General features: G+C 42.6%; 1 protein-coding gene across 1 annotated transcript in view; it reads left to right on the top strand.

Annotated features, from left to right (window-relative positions):
- astn2 (astrotactin 2) overlaps positions 1 to 25,498 on the top strand; it is a gene marked incomplete at its 5' end in the record, with an annotated part of 268,101 nt that overhangs the window by 151,818 nt on the left and 90,785 nt on the right. Inside the window, 2 exons of the mRNA XM_084572312.1 lie at positions 740 to 877; positions 18,277 to 18,427. Of these exons, the coding sequence (XP_084428438.1) occupies positions 740 to 877; positions 18,277 to 18,427 (289 nt within the window). The remainder of the gene's footprint in view (positions 1 to 739; positions 878 to 18,276; positions 18,428 to 25,498) is intronic.

Here is a 25,498-nt window from a genome sequence, read left to right as displayed (position 1 = left end):
ATTACATTGGAAAAGAAAAATGGAATAGAGGAATTAAATTTTAATTTAGCCATCAACAAAAACCGAGGCCAAAACAGCTTCCTCTAATCTATTTCTCCAAATCCAATTCTTTGTCCAGCTGTGCCGGTTCTGTGTCCAGCTGTGCCATAGATGTGAATAACAGTTAAATTAAGCCGGCAGTTATTTTCTCGAGGGCCAAACACGCTCCCCCGGCTGTAATGGAACTGAACAGATCTGCAGTTCAGAAAAAAAGCTGTGAACTAATTCGGCAAGGGGTTAAATGCAACGGACGTTTGTTTATTATTAAAAGTCCTTTACTATTGGTATGATAAAGTAGTGGCTCTTAACGCAGGTTCCCACCAAATTCAGGTCATGACTTTAGTGCAGCATGATCCAAAAAAGCACAAGTACAAAATTTGAAATAAAGTATTTTAGCATGCTATTAATTGCTTATATGCCTCAGACATGTATTTATATATGTCTTCCTGGATGCTGCTACCATTACATGTATTAATATTACATAAAATCAAACAATATACCAGCTCTAATAAAATTGCTCTTTCAGATCCTCATTACGCGCTTGCTAACTCCCATGAGCTTACACTTTTTCGGTGTGCGCCAACATCCCACGGCGTGTCTGCATGTCTGTGTGTGTATACATCGTGTGTGCTTCTTGTATAACAACAAAGTGCAATGGTGTGACGACTGACATTCATGTCTCCCGGTCATGCCAACACAGATCATTCTACAGCCTGGGTCAAGGATTGTGGCTGCCAGTCAGCAAAAGCTTCGTCGTGCCTCCGGTGGAGCTGTCAATCAACCCCATAGCCAGCTGCAAGACGGACGTGTTGGTTACCGAGGATCCAGGGGAGGTCAGGTCAGTCCGACGGAGCTCTCTGCACTTCTGCCTCCGCCGCGCGGTTCATAGAAAACGTGCGCTTTTTAGTGCTCTGAAATATTTATTCGTGGCCCAGTAGCAGGAGTGACACAGAGGGATACTTTATATAGCGTCTTTGTGTCATGAACTGTATAAGTCAAATTAATAAATGTCTTAGCATCAAGTGTGTGCCGTTTCCATGACACCGACATTAGTGCTGATGTTGCAACTCTCATTTTAGGACAGAATTCCATTATATACGTCAATTCTGTTAAACTATCTAACAAGCATATATAAATGTCGCAGTGCTGCTGCAGCAACGTGCGTCTCGCTCGGAATATTATATTAAAATAGAAGCTTCTGCCCACCTTGCTTGGAAATGGCAAAACAAAATGCGAAGCTTAAATGGAAAATATACCAAAATACTCATTAAGTATGTAATTGGGCCGCTAAATCCTCTGAAGGTCTTCATTTTAAAGGCCTGAAATGAATCAAAGCAAAACAGCTTGGGCAGCAAACAGGACAGTTGTGTCAATAAGGTTATGGATTTGGCAGTCCCTCAGCCCAATAACAAAATATAGCCCACATAAAAATAAATGTTTTTGTTTTTTTTTTCCACCCGGCGGGCGCTGGCACTCACCGGTGCGGCACAGCATCACAATACATGACAGGGCATCAGTTACAGATTAAAACAATCGCCCATCCGTGGAATCCCACCAATATCGGCACGGGAAGTGACAGTTCATTTGAAAACCAAATTGTCTGCTGTTGCCGCGCAAAGCCGCTGCACTTGTCACACGGCGTAAAGGAAGGACGTGGTGCATCGTGTTCCTGCAACCCGCTATTTATTTTGTCTCCAGACAAAGTGATGCAATCGCATAAAGTGTGCAAAGTGTGCACCTGCTTTTAATAGCGGTCTGGCATCGGCACACGTGGTGATTCCAGTTCATTAACAGTGACGCAATGCCGGCTTAACAAACACATCACTGCGCGGGTAGAGGCTGTTGCATCGCATCTGTGCCCCAGTTGTGCCATATAAATTGCATGAAAACATCCTGCCAATCACGTCCAGGAACCATTCGGGTCCTTTCGAGGATTGCTGGCCAGGCTTTCCATTAGCAAGCAATTACTGATCACTGAAAACGAGAAACCTCGGCAGCCAAAATGTTCAGTAATAATGTTGATACAAAACCGGTGATTACGGCTCTTTGGTAAAGGAGGTTTGACTCTTGCAACAACTTAAAACACGTGCTTATTAGCTAAACAAGTTGCGCCCTGACTGGGTTTCACTTGCTGCGGTTGCTTGTGTTCTGCATGTTGGCAGAAGAGGACATTGCTCACATTTAAAAACAGGAGTAAATAAAAATGTACCTGTTAGGCTGCAGGCTGCATTTGATATGATGTAGAATAACCCTGAATAACCTTTTAAGCCAGATACAAATGGTTAAGGTTTAGCCTACACTTTAGCAGCTAATCTTGGAGGTTTTGGTCTTTGATCTTTTCTTAGGTTAAGATTATATTTACATTTGTAATATACTCGATCAGCCACAACATTATGACTACTGACAGGCGAAGTAAATAACATTGACCGTCTTGTGATAATACAATGTTCTGCTGGGAAATGTTTGGACCTAGCATTCGTGTGGGTGTTACTTAGACATGTAGCACCCACCTAGACCAGACCAAGCATATCCCACCCCATAGCAATGACACTCCTTGATGGCAGCAGCCATCCCCAGCAGGATGCAGCCTGACACAGGCTAAACGCTTTAGAAACAACTCCAAAAAACATGAAAAGCAGCACAAGGTGTTGACCCGGCCTCCAAATTCACTAGATCCCAAACTGATCGAGTATCTGTGGGATGAACTGGAACAAGTCTGAGTTCCGATAGGACCGAAAGCCCCCCCACTAACAACATTCTGTTGCCAGACTCCACAGGACACCCTCAGAAAGCCCATGTCCATTCTCTGATGAGTCACAACTGTTTTTGAGGCACAATATTAGGAAGGTGGTCATAATGTTATGCCTGATCGGTGATATATGATTCAAACCTCTAACGTACCACTAATGTAACCGCAGAAAGCATTTAAAAAAGAAACATATTCCCAACCTGGGTCTCTGAAAAAGAGACAAAAAAAAAAAAAGTAAAAAATAGTTCAATACCACAACTCTTACCCCAAACTCCACCCAAATATTTAGTTTGTCTTATGAATTCAGACACGGGCAATGCGGATTCTACTGAAGGAGACACTCCATCCTCACTGTACTTTTTTTATTTTTATTATTTTCTTGTTAACTAGGTATTGATATTGTTTGACTCTTCCATGGCCTGTTTTGTCAGCAGGGAAATATCCCTCATGTAATATTTCTTATCAAGGTTCATGCTGGATTTTTCTTTTCTCCTGTTCTGTGGTAAATCACATCTGGGCGCACAGCAGCGCTCAGGCCGACTTACTATAAATATTATTGTTGTATTTATTTTTTTATCACACCATATAATTTTAACGTACACCACGCGCATTCCAAAACGAAGCGTGGTGGCCCGACTCTGTAATCTCTTGCATGAACCTGTGGGGAGGTGTGATTGCCGGTCCAAATCACCAGCACTCGCCGGTCAGCTGCTTCAGCATGAGCGTGCAGCTTTACAGGAGCGTAAATGCGACTCTCTCTCCGTCTCACTTAGAATCTTTCCTTCACCCTCAATCAGTTTTGCTTTCCTTTGGGTGAGCGCACATCCGCGGTCGCAATGAGTTTCAGGGCATAATCAAGCATGCTGGCTCCGGCAATATACTCAGAAACAAGAAATCAGATCCTTGCATAATGTAATGTGACACCTTGCCTGGTCCAGATTTACATTTGCACGTCGATCTGGACCCGGTTTGTGATCTGGGCGTTTGAGAGGCTTCATTTTCGGTGCTTCTGCCTTCCCGAGAGCCGAAGGGTCATGAATAGAGGAAATGTCTTTTCACTTTAAAATGACCAGACTGGTGAGTACTCCAGAACCAGTGATTACAGCTGACCTGTACTGATTGTAAGAACACTCTGTTGGGGTCGTTTTTGAGGCCCCGAGACCCTAGCAAAGCACCTACCAACTAATGCACCGGAGAAAATTCATTCCGCGAGTTTTCTTTATTAATTCCATGCTTTTAAATTGTAATCCTGTACCTCAGCATGGCTTCAGCTTTGTATATAACCCTTTAATATTGCGCATCTCATCATTCCTGCATGTAACAAGCTGCCGTGATACACGCACAGACAGCGCCGCTTTGACTTTCATTAAATGAAAACAGAAACAGAAAACATTCTGCACAAATGTGGGGCCTTTCTGTGTGGAGTTCGCATGTTCTTCCTGTGCCTGCGTGGGTTCTCTCCGGGTACTCCGGCTTCCTCCAAAGACGTGCTCGTTAGATTAATTGGTGATTCTAAATTGGCCGTAGGCGTGAGTGTGAATGGTTGTCTGCCTCCCTGCGTTAGCCCTGCAATCGACCAGCGACCTGTCCAGGGTGTACCCCGCCTCTCGACCCAATGACGCCTGGTGTAGGCTCCCATGACCCTCCGGAGGACAAGTGGTTACAGAAAACGAGTGAGAATCTTGTCTGCCCTCGACACTCTTGGGCGTATTTGATATCAGATAATCAATAAAGTAATTTCAAAGACTGAAACCCTGAATCGTAGCAGTAGGAGTTTTTATTTTTTTATTTTCCTACATTGCTGCATAAAGCTAAACTTTTCACAGGCTCTATGAAATTGCCTCAGGGGCACGGAACTCCCAAGGCGTTTGTACAGATGCTTATTCTGACGTAAATGGGATTACAGCGCGCCTCTCGATTAATTAGCCAAGGTTCGTCATCTGCTTTGAAAAAAAAAAAACGGGGTTGCGACCGGCGACGGGGAGCTGCGAAATGAGGACACGCCGCAGACGCGGGTTTGCAGCCGTTTCTCGGCTACTTGTGGATCCGATCCGATTCTGAATACTTAGAACCGATATCACCAAAAATTGCAGTTTCTCCATACAGCCTGGAGGTAGAGCAATTATTTCAAAGCAGTTATCTCTTTTGTGCATCTTCTTTTTATTGACTAGCCGCTCAAGTGCCGCCATCGCTGCTTGGTGAATAGACCTTGCTGGGTTACATCACAGTTTCAGGTGCATATTGAACACTTCAGCAGAGAGCAAGAGCTTAGCTTTTGTTTACCTTGCGGCATTTGGGTTACGGCAACTCGAGGCAACTCGAGCTATTCATCGGTGGAAGGCTGTTGCTACATGGAAATGCTATTGTCGCTTCCTGAAACTGTACCAGCAGTCTAACTTGAATGCACTTCTTCTGCCTCACTGTCTTTTGAGACCGCCACTTGGAGTACATTATTTATTTGGTTAACTTCAAGAGAGAGATTATATCTGAGACTGGCAACTGTCAGTGGAAATAAACGATCTGTCTTGGATCCGTCTTCCTTTATGATAAGAAGTCCTGAAGGACTGATCAGCGTTTAAAGGCGTTAAAGAAAGAAAAAAAAATAAAGAACGTCTTTGAAAACGCCAGTGAGGAAATGCGCACTGTGTGGCCGATTAAAAGCCCACTTCAGTGGGGATGATGCGTTAATGTTCCGTATTTAGTTGACGATTAGTTCCCGTAACTCTTAGGAAAGTCTGTCAGATTGTCATGAATAATGCAGGCGACTCATTATCCAAAGCATTTTTTTATTTATTTTTTTTGTGGGACAGAGTCTCGTGGGAGCATGTGGAGTTTCTGGCTGATGCATTTTCTCAAAGTGTTTATGCGTTGATGCAGTCAGTTAGTCATGATAGACACGTTGATGTGGAGAGAGGTGAAAATGTGATGCGGCTTTTAGGAGGATGCGGCTTTAGATCTGCCTATCAGACGACAGAAATCGCCCTGTGAAATATATGACTGTGTTAAGTTTGAGTGGTATGATATTCTTGATTCTTTTAATATCAAGATTACCTGGCATCATATTATCTTTTCAATAAGCTGATTTTAAAATTACACTCTGAGTATGTTTACATTTTTCCATTATCTGCTAATGGACATTTAGTCAATAGAAATAAAGCCTGCAACTCAAATTACGCCCAAAACTATATTTAAATGCTGATAAGTTCAGTTTCATTGGGCCAGTGAGGTTAAATTGAAATGCATGCATTTGCAAAGCACTGAGAAACTTTGGGTTGTTCTCGCGATCGATCCGCAGACCTCGTTGTCGGGGACTTTATTGCATCACCCGTGAGTTGAAACTCGTTTCTCGGGGTTAAGCAAATTAGGGCGATGAAGCCTCTACATAAACGCTTAAAAAAAGAAAATCAGGACAGCATTCAAAACACAGCCTCTTGTGCATCCTTTTCAATACCCGGATCCTCAGATGTGATGTTACAGTTCATTTATTCGTCTATAAAAGGAAGTTGGTTAAAGCGTATTTTAAAATACATCCGATTATAAAGCCATCAAGCTATGTGTCAGGTTTCGCCCTTTATTCTCATTATAGTTACTCTTTAATTACTTTACTTGCATTGTCCTTGACATTTAAAGCCAGACACTGCTAGAGGAAGATTCATTTTAGTGCATATCTATACTACACCATGAGGCGCATATATATAAATACTGGAAATTTAAAAGGAGTCCTCATGATAATTAAAGCAAGGGGGCCTGCTTTTACAGAATTCAGCTCAACAACAAAGATTATTTAAGGCCTGAGAAGTTAACTGCTGCACATGAAACATAATGCTAGATTCATTAATCAGACAACTGATTGTCGAAGCTGTTTATTCGTCGTCAGCTTGCACAAATTCCCTGTCGCAAATTAGCCTCCAGTGAAGTCTTGCTTAGACAGTACTCTTTGTCTAGAGCGAACATTCGCACTCTATATACGGTTTGAATTTAACATCAGAGCAGCTGTATAGATTGCGAAACGTAAAATATGTTGTACTGTTGTGCTGCGTTCAGTGTCTGGTTATCAGATCAATAACTGCATCAATGTTGGAATTCAGGGTGAGCTTTTTGTTTTCTTGTTGGCGCTGAGAAACAAGGGGGCATTGTGTACGGTGTTCCTCCAAGCTGTTATTACAGCACCTACCATTTAAGCGTACCTTGCACTTTTACCCGGTGACAAATGTATTTCTTTTTATAGTTGTGTACTAGAGAAGGCGTTGGCTTTGTCTCTAAAGGCGCACACGGGTTAAATCTTGAACCAGACTGTCATATTTCTTATAAATGGCTTGATATTTAAAGCATAAGTTCTCTGACTCACTGCCCCACGAGCTATAATTACAATTTAATATTATCTGATATTGCATTTTTGCTCCTTATTGTATAACAGAAGCCGATACGCCAACGAACGCCTCGTGAATGTCACAAAAGGCAACGATTCCGGCTCTCTAAACTGTGCTCAGAGACCAGCGTTTTTTCGTCAATAGGGAACTGTTTATAACCCAGGGTAGCCGGCGAAACCTCGCGCTCGTGATTAATGACCTCGCTCGCTGTGATCAAGTGAACCATCAAAAGTGCCACTGCCAATAATCCGATGCAAGTGCGAGAGGCTGAGACCAAGGAAAGAAAAAAATAAGCGCATAAATTTGTTTGCCTTCACTCCGTATCGCCATCAAAACATATTTTACAACTGAGCGGCCGAACGAAAGTATTGATGCATCAGTCTTCATTTTATCACTTAGATTTACCTGCTTTCTGCAGCTGCTAGATTTTTCCTCAGTGATTACGGAAAGCCCCGGGAAAATGCGCCCTATTCAGTGACGAAAGTGCTTGATGAGAGTCAGCATATTTGTGTGGAGCTGGAACAAGAGCATTAATCAAGCGCAGGGGCAGACCAATAACGGGCTCGGTAATCATGCTCGGAGCAGCGCTCTAACTTTGGGCAGCCTCGCCCGGTCATTCATCATCGGGAAAAGCAAGAGGCAGAGAGGGAGATTAATAACAAGTACATTAGTCAGTGTTTAGATGCAGCCGGAGTGCTCCTGGGTCAAGCAACAGAGTCACAGTGCCAAAAGAGTTGATCTTGATTAGCAAATGATTTTGAAGTGCTACGAGGTGAGCTGTTGATTATGCTAGCAATATATGAAGTCCAAACAACTTTGTGTACAAATGTGCTGGAGGTTGGTAAACTCTATTGTGCACAACAGTTTTAGAAGCTTCTCTATCTCCTCCTATATCTTGCTTTCTTTCTAATCCCTCTTCTGATCAGTATCAGATGTTTTTGCAATTGATTGTTTTTTGTTTCTGACTCACTATTCCCCCACTCCAGAAGGAAAGTCGGTTAGCATGCGCCTCACAGCTGAGGCAACCCATTATTTTTGTCTGCCCCACCTTCGCTCTGTTTCCCTCTGAATTAAGGAGTCATTTGTCAATGCTTTGAGTGCCTGGCAAGAAGACCTGATGCACAGAATGGCATGCGCTCCCTGTCTTATTCAGAAAAATTGAGTCGCCCAATAAAGGAAAAGGGATGAACACTGCTCCCCGGTGACTCAGCTAAGCAATGATGTCACTCAGGGGCAGTTACTAAACCTCTGGAAGGGGCACTGGGATCAGAGCCGCCCTAAAAAATGGGCAATTAAGCAGACTGGACCCTGGAGAACTTTGTCTTGGGCCCACCATGCATCCACTCTGCCTACGTTGGCGCATTTCTGTGAAGGGATCACCAGAGCAGGTAGGAACGGTCATCCCGAATCATTTTGTGTGGAAAGAAAGGGGAAAAACAAACCTTCACCACCATTCTTGACTTGTTAGTGTCAGTACCCCAAGACAGAATCGTAGGTTGGATAATGGTGCATTCATGCATATTTGTTATCTGAGACACATGCATTAACCACACTTAATGTAAGAGTTTTCATAGCGTGTTAAAAATGAGGCGTTGAGTAAATTTATTTGACTTGTCTTTTATGCATGAATACATTTGCATAAAGTAATCAAGCTCATCCCGCAGTTAAGACCCGACCCTCTTTTGGCTCTGATTGACACTCGAGGGGTATTGGGTCTAGTCGATGGAGGATCAGTTTGAGAAAAATGTTTACATGGCGCAGGTGCCATGGAGATTATCCTCACAAACACTCAAGTTTTGGGCTATGAGATTATGTCAGAAATATAAATACTGCAAAATCATCTCAGGTTGATAATGGGCCCAATCAGCAGAGTGTTCTGATTATCTGTGACTCATCACTTCAGAGCAATCTTGATCCTGATTATTTGGTGCTCATGATATAAATCCTCTCCCATTTTATAATGCGCATTTATACTCGATCAACATTCAAAACTCAGTCTTTGTAACATACAGCCACTAAATCTGGAGTTGTCGTCTTTGTAGCTCTGGAATGTGTGGTCCTTTGAAAGATTACCAGCAACTGTTTCCTACCCCCCAAAAACTCCAAAAATGAACACGTGTGTGCATTACGCTGCCACATGATGGTGACCCACTCATCCACCTGGAGAAAGTCCAACTGAGCAGCATGAAGAATTTGTAGAAGCGAATCTTGGTCCCAAGAACCAAAGCTTTGATAGTGGAGAGCCCAAAGGCATTATGTTGGTACCTCTCAACTTCAACTTCACGGCCCACATTTGGCAACTCTCTTTGCTACGTTTAAAACAGTGGACTTGCTTGTTTGTCCCAAACAGATAATCAATGCCCTTTGCTGCTTTTATTTTTTTCCGGAGTGGAAAAAGTAGGGATATTCCTCTAGGTTATCCTGTGTGATGGGCTTTGCAGTACTGTGTGCCAAATTCCCTGTTAAAGGGGAACTACAGTTTTTTACAACTTGGACCTTATTTATAAGCATAAAATATGATTTTTTACTCACCCATATAACTGTTACACTTTGTGTAATTTGTAGTCCTTTGGGAGATATTTAGATCTGCGTATATCCACATAGTGGGAGTGACTGGGGCATCGAAACGCAGCCTCAAAATAACGCATTATCTGCCGCGTAATTCGTTCATTTCACCAATATTTCGTTATTGTACGCTAGTGCTATTCCCCGTAAGTCCGGAGTTACCTTTGATCATCATCCGGGGTCTGTAGATTGACCTACAGACCCTGAATGATGTCTTCTGACCTGGATGATGTCATCTCTGAGCGCCACGTGCACCCGTGACGGTCGGCTTGTTTACCTGTAATTTGCTACTGCAATGGTTCGTCCACAACCTCAGAATCGGAAAAATATTCAGCCATGTTGAAAAAAACTAGCAGTAGCTTTAGTACTTTAGTAGTTTCGCGGCAGATAATGTGTTATTTAGAGGCTGCATTTCGGTGCCCCAGTCACTCCCACTATATGGATATATGCAGATCTAAATATCTCCCGAACGACAACAAATTACACAAAAGTTATATGGGTGAGTAAACGATTGTATTTTATGTCAGAAATAAGGTCCAGGTTGTAAAAAACGGTAGTTCCCCTTTAAGATCTGTTTCAGTCATACACTCAGAAGATGAGCTTTTACCAGAAATTTGAGCACCATAAATGTGGGCGTCAGACTCAGACAAAGGTGCACATTGTTACCGGTTTTGCCATTTCCATCCAAGCTCAACGTGAGGCTGTATTTGGGTGATGTTGGTTTTCTGGCTCCATCGCCTTGTTTATCTCTGATTTGTGTCAGAGTGGGACATCAGCGTGACACACCCAGCGCCTAATGCCCCTGCACCATTCAGGATTAAATAGTGAACTTAAGAGATTTTGGCATCCTACTGTCCAAACCAAAAAGAGTGTGAAGAAATGGAGTAAATGTCTTGGCATTTTCTAAAATAAAAATAAGGCATTGCGTCATTACATTTACCAAGCTATCCTTTTACAAAAGATTTATGAACAACCTGGAATTTCTTTAAAAAGAAAGTGCAATTTTATTGCCATTTACCATTTAGTTCTGGATGTTGTGTTCTGTCCACTACTCTTACTATAACAGTGGACAAATTAGGAATAGCAGTTACTTTTGTAGCGCTCTGTTCTCTTATTTTACAGGAGGGTCAAAGCTATTCTGAGTAATCACTTTTTGCATGGGAGGTGAGCGGATGACAGGTTTACTAGAGTATTAAATTTGGGATGTGTGCATAGCAGCAGTTAGAATGCATGATTCTTTCTAAAGACCGGGTTAGCTTCATATACAGCTATGGTGCCCATGAGAGCTCAGCCTCCCATGCATTAACAAAACCACTGTGGCCCCATTGTTCCCTACTCGTTAAAAGGAAATACATTATGACAAATATACTTCGAGTAGCACCCATAACATTTTTTATTGACCTGGTGGTCCCCACTTTTGAATTTAATATCAATTAAGTCTATCAATTAAGTAAATTCGTCTATGGTACCAAACCGTTGGTGCACGCACATGTTGGAGCTCATTTGAATCCAGTTCTCAGTGTCTAAACATTTCCTGGGATGCAGGGCTGTTAGATATAATTTGGCAAAACCCTCCTTCAGCAGTGTCCCGTCACTGTGGTGAAGAAACACATCGTCGGGCTCCGTCCACGTTCGTAAACACCCAGTAGGTTCTCAGCAGCTTGGTGCAACAAGTGTTTCCCAAACACGAGTCTTTCATGCTGCTAGCAAGAGGAGCTAACTAGCAACAGCCCACAGTGTGGTCATGGTGTGTAGGGTAGTCTACACCTTTTAAATGTCTCGTTAGGGCACCACCTCCTGTTATCGTAGGAAGAACACGGTTTAAATCAATTTATCAGTCTCAATTAAATAATTTGCATATCTGAAGGAGTGAATCCTTTACTACAATTTGTACCAGTCATTCTCTGCCGTAAAATAACATCACAAACAACTTCTTAAGTGTGAACAAATATTTATTTAATAAAGTGACAACTATGAATAAATGAGGGACTAATAGAATATTGTAATCAAATGAACGAATATAATAAGGTATGAAATAATTAATTTCTAGAGCGATGGTGAGAGATGGAGATGTTTTAAGTCCTAAACTAAAGGGAATAGATTTGATATCTACTCTAATCAATCTTCTCTAAAAGATGTTAGTAGGGAGTTTCAAAGTAGTGACACCAACTCTTTGTCTTAAGCGGTAGGAACGATTCAAGCCTACTTTTCCGTAGAGTCTTCTCGGCGTCGGTGATGGCGGAGCGTCGGTGTGACGAGATGGTGACGAAGCGGCACAGCTGATGCAGGTCTCTCTGGGACCGGTAGATAGGACTTGTTGCTTGGTCTGCAACTCCAACACCCAGCTTTGCTTGAGAGCGTTGTAGGTGTTCAGTCAAAGGCAGATGACACTTGGCAATGTCTTTGTGTTTGAAGAAAGAAGTCGGATCGTCACGTCTTCTTGATGTCGTTGCTATGGCAACAGCTTCTTGGTTTCTTGATCCGTCGAAGAGATTGGGTCTTTCTCTGATATCCCAGCTGACTACGCTGGCTAACTTATAAACGATGTTGGTTAGTACTTCGGTTCGTAGAGTATAAAAATGAATAAAGCTAGAAAAATATTTAAGTCACTATAAAAATCGTACGTCGGGAAAAACATCCGACGAGAAACAAACAGAGCTTGAAAAGGACCGTATTGTCAATATTCAAGTTGTTCTTAAAGTTACTAAGTACAAACGTGACTAAAGTACGTAAAGAAGAAGACTAAAATAAAGGTAAAAGTGAATGGAAAGTGGAAAGTGCAAAAGTCCGGAGAAAGAGCGGCGGAAAGAGCGAAGAAAAAGGAGCGTCTGTCTGGTTTTATGAGTTAATTATTCAGGGCGTGTTTGGATCGGGTTTCCAGAATCTTCGCGTGGAAAGAGAAGAGAACGCCTTCTCCTTTGTCTTGAGGTGTCTTATTGCCTGATCTTCTTAACCTATTTTATATTACTAAATTTAATCATTCCATCACTCATCATGACTCGTTAGCAATGTTTTCCGTATGCGACAACACTCAACATTACAACATGACAAGATGAGATATCAGAATGACTACATCAAAGTAACTCAAAAACATCAGTAAATTAATAAACTCAAGTTCTCTTTACATTGACATTTTGCTAATAACAAAAGGTCGGGGGTTTCTAAAATAACAATTTCAACAGTTATGATTTAAACTAATAGCTACTATTAGTATAAGAACATACCTAAGTTTCAACATTCTTTAACTTCAATGATTAAAAGAGAGAAAATACTTTTAAAGATAGCCACTTGATGGCAATGTTGATCCATCCTTACTGTGACAAATTATGTGAATTTGGGCTAGCATTATCGTACAATGATCAAAATCGTCTCATTGTGATCGTAAGCACTTCCTGAACAATAATATATAACTTACCAGGTTATTACATTTTCGATAGTCATATTATAAAACTTAGGTGCTTTTCAGAGGAAAATGCATATCAGAGTCTGGTTCTGGGGAAAGAAAGTTATTTACGACCGGCTTATCAGTGTTTCGCTCTCTTGGTCATTCCAAGAGAGGGGGGCAAAACCTGTTAAAATGGTATGTTTGCATTCGTCTCTGAAAAAGAAAATTAGTACATCACAAGTTTAAAACATAATTGAACATCACATTAAGGCTTCTAGACTTTGTCCTTCGAATCCAAAAGGAGTCAATTCATTCTTTGTAGTTCCTGATATCATGTTGATGTTCTTTCGATTCAGGACTAATTAGTCAAGAAACAAGAGTGGGAAATTCCACAAGAAGTGTAAATCTGTCTCTTTTGGCTCAGATGACGTCCAGAGCATCAGGGAGGTCCGATAGCGTGGGCCTGTCCCGCGTTCGGACATGGCACCTTTATGGCTAAGGTGTAAAAGGTTGATCTGTTAGGAGAGTTCTTCTGCAAAACAACTTCGTAAATTTAAATTCCAGAGAGGGGAAGAATTGAGAGGACCACAGGTTCCTACAGGTGTAACATCAATCAAGTAGAATTACAGTAGGAAAAGGCTCCCACTGAGTGTCCAGTCTCTCCAGCACACACACACTAACTTAAAACGCTATAGCTTATAAGCTAACTTTTAGTGGTGACTCTCTTTCTCGCACCGTCTTTCTCCTCTCGGTCCCACCCACCTGGAAACCCGGTAGGTTAACTTAAACATCACTAATAGGCTAATTGAACAAATTGGCACCTGTCCATACAATTTACAACATTCCATATACTTAATGAACCTTCCCAAATACTAGTAGTCTTCTATGTAATTTCCGTATTTTGCACTTTGCAAATTCATGCCACGGGCCAGATTAGATCCTCCGGCAGGCCAGCTTTGGCCCGCGGGCCATATGTTTGACACCCCTGTCTTAGACTAATCCATGTAAAATGAGGCAGAGTACTTTTAAACAAAAACAAAAATAACTTTCATCACGGACACCAGTGGCAACAGTAGTTATCTACAATTCAACTAATTATCAAAGGAAATGTGGCAAAACAAGCAAATTTGAGCATTGAATTTTCCAGTTAGTCTCTTTGTATGTATTTAGGGAATGAGATCAGCTCACATATCCTGTGGCAGTCCTAGCAAAACAAATCCAAAGAAGGCTGAATAAATATAATTACATAAATTTGGGCTATCCTCAAGTGATTGTGGCTGGTCGACCAGAAGGTTAATTACTCACTCTTTTTACAAATGCTGTTTATTTGGCCTTAAGAAACAGCCTGCGGTGTGTATCTTCCCAAATGCTTGACTGCAGCACAGCTTTTCAAGTTGCCAGCAAAACACTAGTGTAGATCTTCAAAAGCTTTCTTGTCTTTAATCACATTCTCTGGTGTTATATTTGTTCTTTAAACAAAGGCACCCTTTTAAAATAATTAAAATATAGTAACAGTCTATTGTGTTAGTATTGCACAATCCCTTGAGTGGCCAACATACATACATTTAAATGAAATCTGTGTTGTGTTTCATCAGACATAATATTATGACCACCTTCCTAATACTGTGTAGGTCTCCCTTGTGCCTCCAAAACAATCATCAGAGAATGGACATGGGCCTTCTGAGGATGTCCTGTGATGTCTGGTAACAGAATGTTGTTAGTGGGGCCCTTTGGGTCCTATGGGTTGAGGAGAGGGGCCTCTGTGGATCAGGCTCGTTCCAGTGCATCCCACAGATATTTGATCAGTTTGGGATCTAGTGAATTTGGAGGCCAGGTCAACACCTTGTGCTGTTCTTCATGTTTTTTTTTTAGTTGTACCTAAACTGTTTTTGTGTGTGTGTCTGTGTCAGGCTGCATCCTGCTGGGGATGGCTGCTGCCATCAAGGAGTGTTCGTTGCTACGGGGTGGGGGTGCCTGGTCTGGTCACAGGGAAAATGCCTCACTCAAAACGTTTTATGGTGTTGAACAACTGTTCAAATGCTGAAAGGAAAGGGTATTTCAAAAGCGTCTGCTCCTACCCCCTACCTCCCATGCATCCTTGCTTGGACTGATATCCCAATGCTGTACACGAATCACTCATACCTTTTTGATTCATTGTAAGACTTTACCTTTCATTTCTCCTAAAGTCAACAAAAAGGTCACAATATGGAACTATTTTCACGGAAATATTCCATTTTGCCATTTACACGCATCGAGGCAACGTTGCGAGACAAATGACCTTGTGATGATTTATACCCACTTTGAAGAGAGGTCACTTAGGGACATTTTAATCAAATTAACAGCAACATCAATATGTGCCTTGTCGCTTGAGTGGCCCTATTTCTGTGTACTCTTTGAAATGACATTGCCACATAAGCGTCTAAAAGCACACGCAGACAGTGACAGTGGAAAAAACTGCAAATTCTCCCTCGCTCAGCAAGTCATCTGTCTACGCATCATCCAAGATCTCCTTTCTGTTTGTAGAGTCAAGTCACCCTTTCGGCACAGTGGGATCCCCGTGGTCCCATTTCAAGAGACAGTGCTTTTGTTGCATTGCTTAGCCCTGACAGCAGGCGTCCAGGGCTTGGTGTACGGGTATGGCAGAGAATGCTGAAGAGAACGGAGCAGTGAGCGTGCAGCGCTGGCCGAGCTGACACTTGACAAATGAAAGGGTCCTCCTTTGTTGATAATGATTTCTTAAACAGTAGCGGCGGCATTGGCAGGGTCACAGACATACAGACAAATTAATGATTCTCTCCGCCGACTTCGTCCCAGGGGTGGTGATATCGGCCTGTCTGCGTTTGGTGATCCACAGATCTCCAGCGGCACCGTATTGCCGACACTTGGGTGAGTTTTGAGTGAAATATCTTGAGCGGATAGCCATGGAGTCGAATAAAAACAAATTGTAATAACTCAACTGAAGCTGGTAAACACGGTAATGTGAGCACATTACCTGGCTGGCATTGGCATTTAACTCAAAGCACCCCTGTGCCCAAGTGCAGCCTCACAGAGCAGCAGTACAAGCACACTGCCTAGGAGCCCTGCAACAGACAAATTTTAAAACCTATTTTACCCTGCTGTTTACCTCGCATTGTCTTTGTTATCTTCGACTGCGCGTTCTTGTCTGTGCTTTTATTCTGCTGTTCTGCTGTCGGGTCTAGATACGCTGGCCTCGAATTAGTTCAGATAACAAAAGGTGCCCCGTGGAATCTTTTTGCAAGAAAGTAAAGCATATATATTTATACTGAACAGTTGCTTGAGGGTAGCAGCACAAAGAGGAAAAGATTAACCAGGTGCAACATTTTTTCAAGATAATAAATAATAATGATAATAATAACAATGCTCCTGCAGAGACTGCTGACTGAGAGAGATAGAGGAAGGACATTTTAAAGGCTTGTCAGACGACGGTGATTGTTCAGGAGCAGCTGATTGTCTGTCGGACTTTTTGAAACAAGCAACCAGAAGATTTCAATCGCTGCTAAAGGGCGTACTCACACGAAGCAACTACCAGTGATGGTGTGACAGGAGACTATGGAGTGTTAATGAAATCCATTGAGCTGTAGGTGAAAAATGCTTGGCGGGCAGCTGCCCTGGCCTCTGCGGATCACGCTTGTTCCAGTGTATCCCACAGATACTTGACCAGTTTGGGATCTAGGGAATTTGGAGGCCAAATGGTCCAATAATTGAGTCATCAGTGCTCTTCTGGGACATTTCCTTTTACATTTAATGTGTGACAGTGGGGGCAATGAGTAATTTGTTATGGACCCCCCATTTGTGAACTTGAGGACAGCCTTGACGTGTTAGTCAGTGATCCGTAATACCTTGCCACAAGAAAGATATGCAGAGTGTGGGCTGACAGGGCTGCTGTTAAACTACTTTTCAAATGCTGGAAGAAAAAGGTATTTACAAAGCGTCTGCTCCTGCTTGAAACAAGGAGCCAGGGCTGACAGGTACACAGACACACCAGTGGATGGAAGATTTCAGTCGCTGCCAAAGGGTGTACTCAGCAGCTAGCAGTGATGCCGTAAGAGGAGACTATGGGGTGTTAATGAGTTCCGTTGAGTTACAGGTGGAAAAAAAAATGCTTGGCGACTCAAAGAGGGCGGGTAAAACGTTGAAGTAATCTCAGCTTTGAAGGGATGTGATCAAGTCAATGGCCGATGGCAGCGATTGATGCATCTGATTTACATATATGACACGAGCAAAGAGTTTCCCCAAGGGTTTACTGCTACAACTTTTGCTCCCACCACCAAATTCACCACGGGCTTGGAGCATCCAACCCCACAGTAACAACAAGAGCTAGCTCAGCTCATGGAGATAATTTCATCCTCTGCTTGTTTCGCTCTGACCAGCCAACCAGAGCCTGCGATGTCAACTAGCGACCAGCAATGCACAACGACCAAACTGCTTTATTTGTGCACGGGGCTTTAGTCAACAAAACGCCTTTTGTGTATCCTTGAGGTTTAATAAACAAGTTGTGTACCAATCATAGAATTATTTTTTTTCATGCCGATTCCCTTCAACACACACAAAAACGTCCATTTTCTTCCGGCACACTACTGACATAACCTTTCAGAAATGAGCATAACCCACCCGCGCTCATCTCCGACTCCAGCGAAACACCCGTTTCGGAAAACATCAACAGTCTTTTCTGTGGCAAATTTCAAAACACTCTTAGATAGTTTGCCTTTTGCGCTGCCAGTCGGGAGATTAAACTAAACCTCTCACAGAGGAACAGTAAATGTTCATTTTCAGAATTCACATTTTGTTAATTGTCGGCGTCAAGCTGACTTTTGTGCCATTTTAAGTGTAGAAGAAAAAACATTGCCAAACGAGGTGCCAACATTTCAATTGGCCATTAATGGCAGGTGTACGAGTGAAACGCCGCCAAAGCGCCACAATCTCGCCGCATTATGCACCAGCATGAATGGCGCCTTAATTGCACTAGAAACAGTAAGGTTGCGAGAGGCTGCTTTCCAGGTGGTGAGGGATTATGTTCAGCTGCTCAGGCGTTCGTTTTCACTTGACATTACTTGTACCCGTGTGTCCTTATTTACACTGGTAGAACACACAAGCAGAGGCATCTGTATTTGCACGTTAAACCTTTTCTTTCCGCTTTCCTTTTCCAGGGAGGAGGCCATGATGTCTACGTACTTCGAGACCGTGGAGGACCTGCTGGGGTCTTTCGGGCCCGTCCGTGACTGCTCCAAAGACAATGGCGGCTGCAAGAAGAATTTCAAGTGTGTGACCGATCGACAGCTGGATTCATCCGGCTGTATGGTAAGCAGATGTCTTTTTTGTGGTCTATATATTTTTTTTCTAGGTAACACTGTGATATAAACAAGTTGCTGTAGATTTAATTAAAAAAAAAAAGAAAAGCTGCACGGGTTTATTAAACTTTTTACTTGCCATTTAATAGTTTGTTGTTTTAGATGTCGGTATTTGCAAGTCTACAAATAACTTTGCGAGCGTACCTCTGTGTGTATCTGTGTGTGCTTCCCGGTGATGGACATGCTGTTAAAAGGCACAGGAGTTTCAACTTATCATCCAGACACGCTGTCAGCAGGACCGGCTCTGAGCTGCGGCTAACTAGCGAGCGGAGGGTGTTGACAACCGATTTTTTGTTGGACAAGCAGACTTGAGGTGCACTAGTAACGCTGGGAGGGCCTTTAGTCTGGCTAGACAGATACCCTGCGCGTGCAAGTGCTCAAGCCTGTCCTAATCCTTGTATTTCACCCGCACCGGTGCGCGGTCCAAATCTGGGATCGAGGCAAAGCAACAGCAACTTTCCTTGAAACGGTTAATGATCATAATCAATAGCTATCAGCAGCCCGCAGACTGGTATATGTTTTAAAATATATTGAATTAATCAGCTGTATTTCTTTCCCTATAATGCAACTCATTAAATTTGCATGCCATCTGCTAACAGGGCATTTGTGATATTTGCAAGCAATCCATAATGTACTATGTGCTGCTTGAAGCCATAATTAGTATACTTTGGTGTTTTGCTCTTTAGTTTATGTGGAGACTCTGAGGGGTCTGTAGTTAGAAGCAGTTATGACTCACTGTGTTTAAAGCGGTGCCCCTGCATTCATTGTACTCATACTTAACCGTGTCTGCTTTACTTTAAGCACGCGTAATGTTGGAATATGTAATGCACAGCGTACTGTACACATTTAATTCATTCATCGGTGGAGCCGCTCTCGTTTGTCTCCCTTTGCTTCATAAAGTCTGACTTTTAGATGCAACACTGTAAACGGCGCTGCCAAAGAGTTTTTCTTCTGGCATATTTACAAGTACGGGGGTGACTGGAAACTTCCGCTGCCAGGCTTCTGACAGCATGGGGCGGGCCCGCGTTGTAAAGTAATTAAATTGATGAGCCATCTCGATTGCCGGAGGACGGTTCGGTGAGTCATTAGGAGGTTGGATGGGGCCATAAATCGACAGGTCTTTTTGTTGCCTGTGTCGACCGAAGACAAACACCGACGGAGCAATTTCCGTGTTTCCCCCCCTTCTTCTTCTTCATCTCTCAGCTGGAAGACAGACGCGCTCGTCGCCGCGAAACAATCAGGAAAACCTCTCCGGGGGAGCCTTTTCCCGTATTCACCACACACCGGTCGCACAGCCTTCTGTAATTTCGGATCGCAAATGATTACAAGATTTTTTTTTTTTTACGTGACACTCATTACGCGGTAATGCACGCAGTGACTGACAGACTTCTTGAGCTACGCTGCGGAATAAACTAAACACATTTGCTCGTGATATTTTCGACACGACGCTTTCATCCCCTGCAATTTACCACCCACTGCGTTACCATGGCGATTAATCCATATTAATAAACCTGACTCACATTCCCCATCATTCATAAGTCAAGACTATTTCCACCCTTGACATATTTATTGAGTAGCTGGTGCTTTTATCTAACCAAGGTGGGTTGTTGTCTATTTATAGATGTCACTGCTTCATTTTGTCCCAGATACGTTGACAGTGTAACATCCATTGTATTGTTACAGCTAATACGACGACATTTCATAACAGCCGATGGGTTCAGACGGGTGTTCGCCCGCTGTGCCATCCGAGCACCTGCAGTATGGGTAATTTATAAAAAATATGCATGAGCAGAAATGGTGCAAAGGTCCAATCAATGCACGGACTTCTTGGTTCCCATGCCTATTTTGTGGCACCGTATTGACCGCAAAGTTTTAGTGAACTTTTTTAACTTTCTCGCCAATGCATAAAATATAAAGTGCACAGGTGCATGTTTAAGGAACGCATTCAGAAAGGCGGAAATATAAGCTTTAAATTGCATTCCATATGTGCTACCGAATGCTCATTGACTGTCATGCAAATCAGTTTTCAACCCGTCTCATTAACCCATCTTCATTTATTAAACTGTTTTAGCTAATAATAATTTATAGCACCGTGAGTGCGAATCCATGCAGCTCACACGACGAATCTGTACAATAATTTATAGTGGCAGTGGTCCCAATCATGTTTTATGTATTCGCACAGTGGTGGTAACATTTGCATCCCGTGCAGAGCTCGAGACTGAAATTGAACAGACACTTCCTCATACTAATCCTACGCCACCAATATTAATCCTTATTAGGCCCAGAGGTGGGACATGGCGGACGGCGGGGGAGAGTGTGTGTAAAATATGAATGAGTACGTGATAATAAGCCACGGATTGTTTGTCAAACTCTATCACTCTTCAAGCCCCCTTGCGTGTCACAGCGCATTTCCTCCGGACCTCACCTAAATGGATAGGCAGCTTGGATAGACTCCAACTCACACTTTCGGGAACTGAAGGGGGAAAAAAAAAAAAGGAGAAGAACATTACTCTAAAATAATTCAGAACAGTTGCGCGCCGTGTGCCACAGACAAAAAGACTGACAAATCCTCCCAGTCTGCTAAGATTAACCGAGAGGATCGCGGACACGGTGGTATTATTTTCTTTTCTTTTTTCTCGACTCTTTTGGATTGGTGGTATTTTAACTAACCTTGTCAGAGTGGGCGCTGGCACAGAGCAGCGACATGCCGCACGGACGGCTTAAAATCCATTATCAGTCAGTCCCTCAAGGCTGTCTGCTGCTCTTAAGACAGTTGAAATGCATTTGCAATGAATTAAATTTCAGTCGGAGCCGGTGTTGAAGTTCTGTAGACACTGTTTATTCCATTCCGTCTGCGTTCCCTTTATACTCGTCTGGCTCAGCTGGTTTATTCTCATGCCCAGCTGTTGTAAGTGCAGGTTAGTCATTTTAGACAGGTAATGTTTTGGCGCCAGTGCCTTCCTTTTTCATCTTTTGGTTCATTAAACCCCAGTTGGCTATATTATAGAGTAGTAGCGATGTGTAAAATGGTATGCATTAGGCTGTTTACATTAACAGTTTCCATTATGACAGTCACTTTTTTCCACTTTATCAAATGGATTTATTTTTACTTTTTTGACTGGAAATATTTATCTAGCGTCGGTTGTGAATAAGCTGCCTAAATGATAAGTGAGGAAAGAGAAGGTGACAATGTAGGTCGACTGAGGTCCGTGCACAAGAAGAAAGCGACAACAAAAAGCAGATATGCACACAAACGAAATTCAGACATGTTGCATACAGCACCCAAAGGCCCCCACTAACAACATTCTGTTGCCAGACGCCACAGGACACCCTCAGAAGGCCCGTTTCAAATGGACACTGTTGCAGGACAAGTGGTAGTTTAAATGTCAGATTATAAACTTTATACGTATACCACCATGTCCACACTTATCTCATCTGGCCTGGTAGCGTCTTGGGATCCCTCACAAGGCACTAGAAACCATTATTAGGGATAGAGACGTATAAAATACCAAGCAAGCAAACAAAATTGAATGGATGATGGATGGGTTGTTGGATCACTCTGATTAAAAACATGTCCTATAAACTGACATTATGATCACAATGCTGTGACATGATCAGAGAACATGGGTAATGAGCCAGCTTTTATAATAAGTTATGAATTATTTATAATTTAGCTAAGGAAAGACATTAAAACGAGCCGAGGCAGCGGATTCTTTGGGTGCCGTGGGTTGGCTGGGGCCTCCGTCGGTTCAGGCAGGTGCACGATTGGGATTGGCGAGTTCGCAGGCGGGAGGTCAGTGCCAAGTAATGCTAAAGTTTCTCAGCAGAACATCGCATTGCAACAGGGTGATCAATGTTATTCACTTCACCCGTCAGTGCTTTTAATCCTGTGGCTGATCGGTGCAATAGATTAGATAAATAATGTACAGCACAGGCCCTTTCCCGTGCATAACATAATAGACAACTCTTTGGGCAAATGCCATACGCTGTGGCAACTTGATGTGTGACTCGGCTAACCTTTTCGCGACTTCTTCTGCCTCGTGCCACACAAAGCAGACAAAATCTCTGGGTTTAGTTTTCAAAGAATGGATTGTCTGCGATATTGAATGCAAAACCTAAAAGCAAACATTTAGTCGGATGCCTCTTTTCACTGTTCTGAAACACAATCGCAGAAAAAGTGTAGGGAACCTGACCAGTCAGATGTGGGTTGTGTAAATAGCTTTTACCCAGTCATGTAGAATGAGTGGGCAGATTGTAGTTGAACCTGTGGGCAGCGTGTTTGTGTCTCTCACCTGGGACTGGTTCAACTCTACAAACATGGCTTTTTTTTCCCTGGTAGTTTGCCATTTTTAAAGTTTAACTTTGACGACTGATGCATGCGGTGCCTTCCGCGCTTTTAGGAAGCAGCGAAATGTTTTTCTTTATGGCACATCGTCGCTACAGTATCCGTTCTCCTAATGAAAATACTCAGAGGCTGAGCAGATGGTAGGATATTAGTGGCATATATTTCATGACTTGATGTCCCTTTTGGGACGTGTGTGATGAAGTTGCTTAGATGCAGGTTTGGCAGAGATGTACTTCACATACACTTCAAGCACCAGCCCAAACTTTAATTCCAGCCCGTCAAACACCCAGTCGTTTGTAACAGTTTAGGAAAGGCAGATACTGTTGTCTCGGATGTCATTTTAAGCCTCTTGTACACTCTCCCCAGAATGCGAGAGTTTATTAAAACGTGTGGCACACTCCAAAAGTCAAGAATTAAATGATGAGTTGTCAGTGTGGAGCCAGATTTCTGCTTGGTTGCTTCTGGTTTTGCATAAAGAGTCAGCAGGGGAAAAAAAAAAAAAGAAAAAGAAAAAGGCATCTCCTCCAAAACAAAACGTTTGCGCGAACCCTCGTCTCCTAATCCCTTCACCCGACATCCCCTATATGTCCCCACAGTTCTGTGTTGCTGACAACTGAGCGTCGTGACTCGCCCTGCTCTGCTGCACAGTACAGCTCAGTTTACCTCATTACCATTGAATTTCAATGCTTTGTGGTTTAAAGCAAACGCATTGTGATGTTTTTTTTTTTTTTTTTCTTTTTTCAGCCTTTCGCTCCGACGCTGTTGGTTAAATGCCGGATCAAGTGTGTCATTTAGTCTACCGCAGAGATTCACGCGACGCCGTTGTAGCCAAGGGTGGGAATTAAGATTTGTGTGCGGTGGATTTTAGTTCAAAGGCGCTTAAGAAGATAATATTTGCTACTATTTGCAGCAAAAGAGAGAAACTATAACACGCAGTTATGTGTAGGTAGATTTATTCAATATATTTTTTCCAGGGCTGCATGGGTGAGATTACTGCACATTGGTTTTGTTTTATATATCACATCTATTAGTTCTATCTTCATATTTTGGTGTCCCGTATTTCTGTGAATTATTTGACAATATAAGTACATTTGAAGTCATTTTATTTCCAGTTAACAAGTTATATACCAGGACTTGGGTAATGTTTGTTTTGGATGTAAAATAGAAGACCTATGTATCTTTGTGGTAAGATGGAGGTATCAGGAGGACGGTATTTCTCATCTGTTAATTGTTGGTGTGGGGTTAGTTACAACCTTCAGTAACATCTGAAAGATGTAGGAGTCGTACCGAATAGTCGACTAGTCGACTTTACTGCTGCGCCATGAGTCTTTAACCAGGAAGTCGACTTGTCGCCGATCACGTGACAATAACAACACGGACGCCTCGGAGAAGACAGGTGAGGAGTGTGTCATTGCAGCAAACTAGCTGCGGTTCATCTAGTGTGTGGAAATACTTAAGGATGAATTCTACAGTGACATGCAGAATATGTAAGTGAGTACTGAAATACAACAGAAGCACTACTGCAATGCACACTCATCTTAAAAGACGTCAGCTAACGCTAGCAGAGGAACAACGGTCCAAATCAGCGGTAGTCAACGACTTAACTAAACGTCCTGCGGCAACAGAGAGACGGAGGCTGTAAATCAACAGTTTGCTGGTAAATTCCATTGTCTAAAGTTATTAGACCTTTAGCTGCTATACGGAAAAGGATTCGGAGTATCCTACAGTATTATTGAACGCTATTGACGGCGCCGATTTATAATACATCTGCAGCGTACAGTATTGATAAGCTCATGTGTTTGTGTTCAGTTCTGTAAGTATTCTATTAGTTGACATTGTTGCTGTGTTGCTGTTGACGTTGTGGAGCGTGTCTTTTTTTTCTTCTTGCGAGCAAGAGCCGCGCAGACTGACGGTGTTTATGGTGTTGACGTGGGCTACGACCTTTTTATGTGTGACGTCAATAACTAGTCGACGTCAACTCGACTCGACTTTCACCACATGTTGCTCGACTTTAAAAAATCCGAAGTCGTTCAACCCCTAGAAAGGTGCATAGTGGGTTTACTTTTCTTTGATATGTTAATGTGTTTCACGCTCGTAAAACAGCTTGTGTGTTCAGTACTATTTGCCATCTTGACTTGACCACACATGAATCCTCATTAATAAACCATGCCTGTGTTGTCTTAATCATCAAAGGAAGGAAATATTAAATGCCTTTGGCGATGGAGCTGAGCTAAGAGTAGCAGAGTCTGGTGGAGGCTCAGGGCAAAGCTGCTGCATCATCTGCTGTATTGTCAGCAATAAAGGCATGGGAGACGGCATTAAATGTTGCCGGCCTCCATATTGTAGAATAAAGTCATTATGGTGTGGACACGTTAGTATTTTTCTGTAAATGTGAAGATGAGTGCCAGAGACTAAATCATCTTCTTATGCCCTGTCCACATATAAAGGCCATCCCTCTGTAGCTGACACTGATTGCCCAGATAACTCTATATCTCATATATATGTGTGTGTGTGTATCCCCCTCCAAACACTTCCAAGTGAAACAAGCAGAACACAAAAATATTTCTAGGATGGTACTAGCTCATCTTGCTGTCACCACTCTCCATCTGAAAAGTATGTCCCATCGATGCTGCCACTGCAAGGCCGCTATCAGCACGGTGATTTGGAGGTAGTAAC

This window comes from Chelon labrosus, assembly GCF_963514085.1.
Source record: "Chelon labrosus genome assembly, chromosome: 22".
Taxonomy (NCBI): domain Eukaryota; kingdom Metazoa; phylum Chordata; class Actinopteri; order Mugiliformes; family Mugilidae; genus Chelon; species Chelon labrosus.
This window is presented reverse-complemented; position numbering and strand designations above follow the sequence as displayed.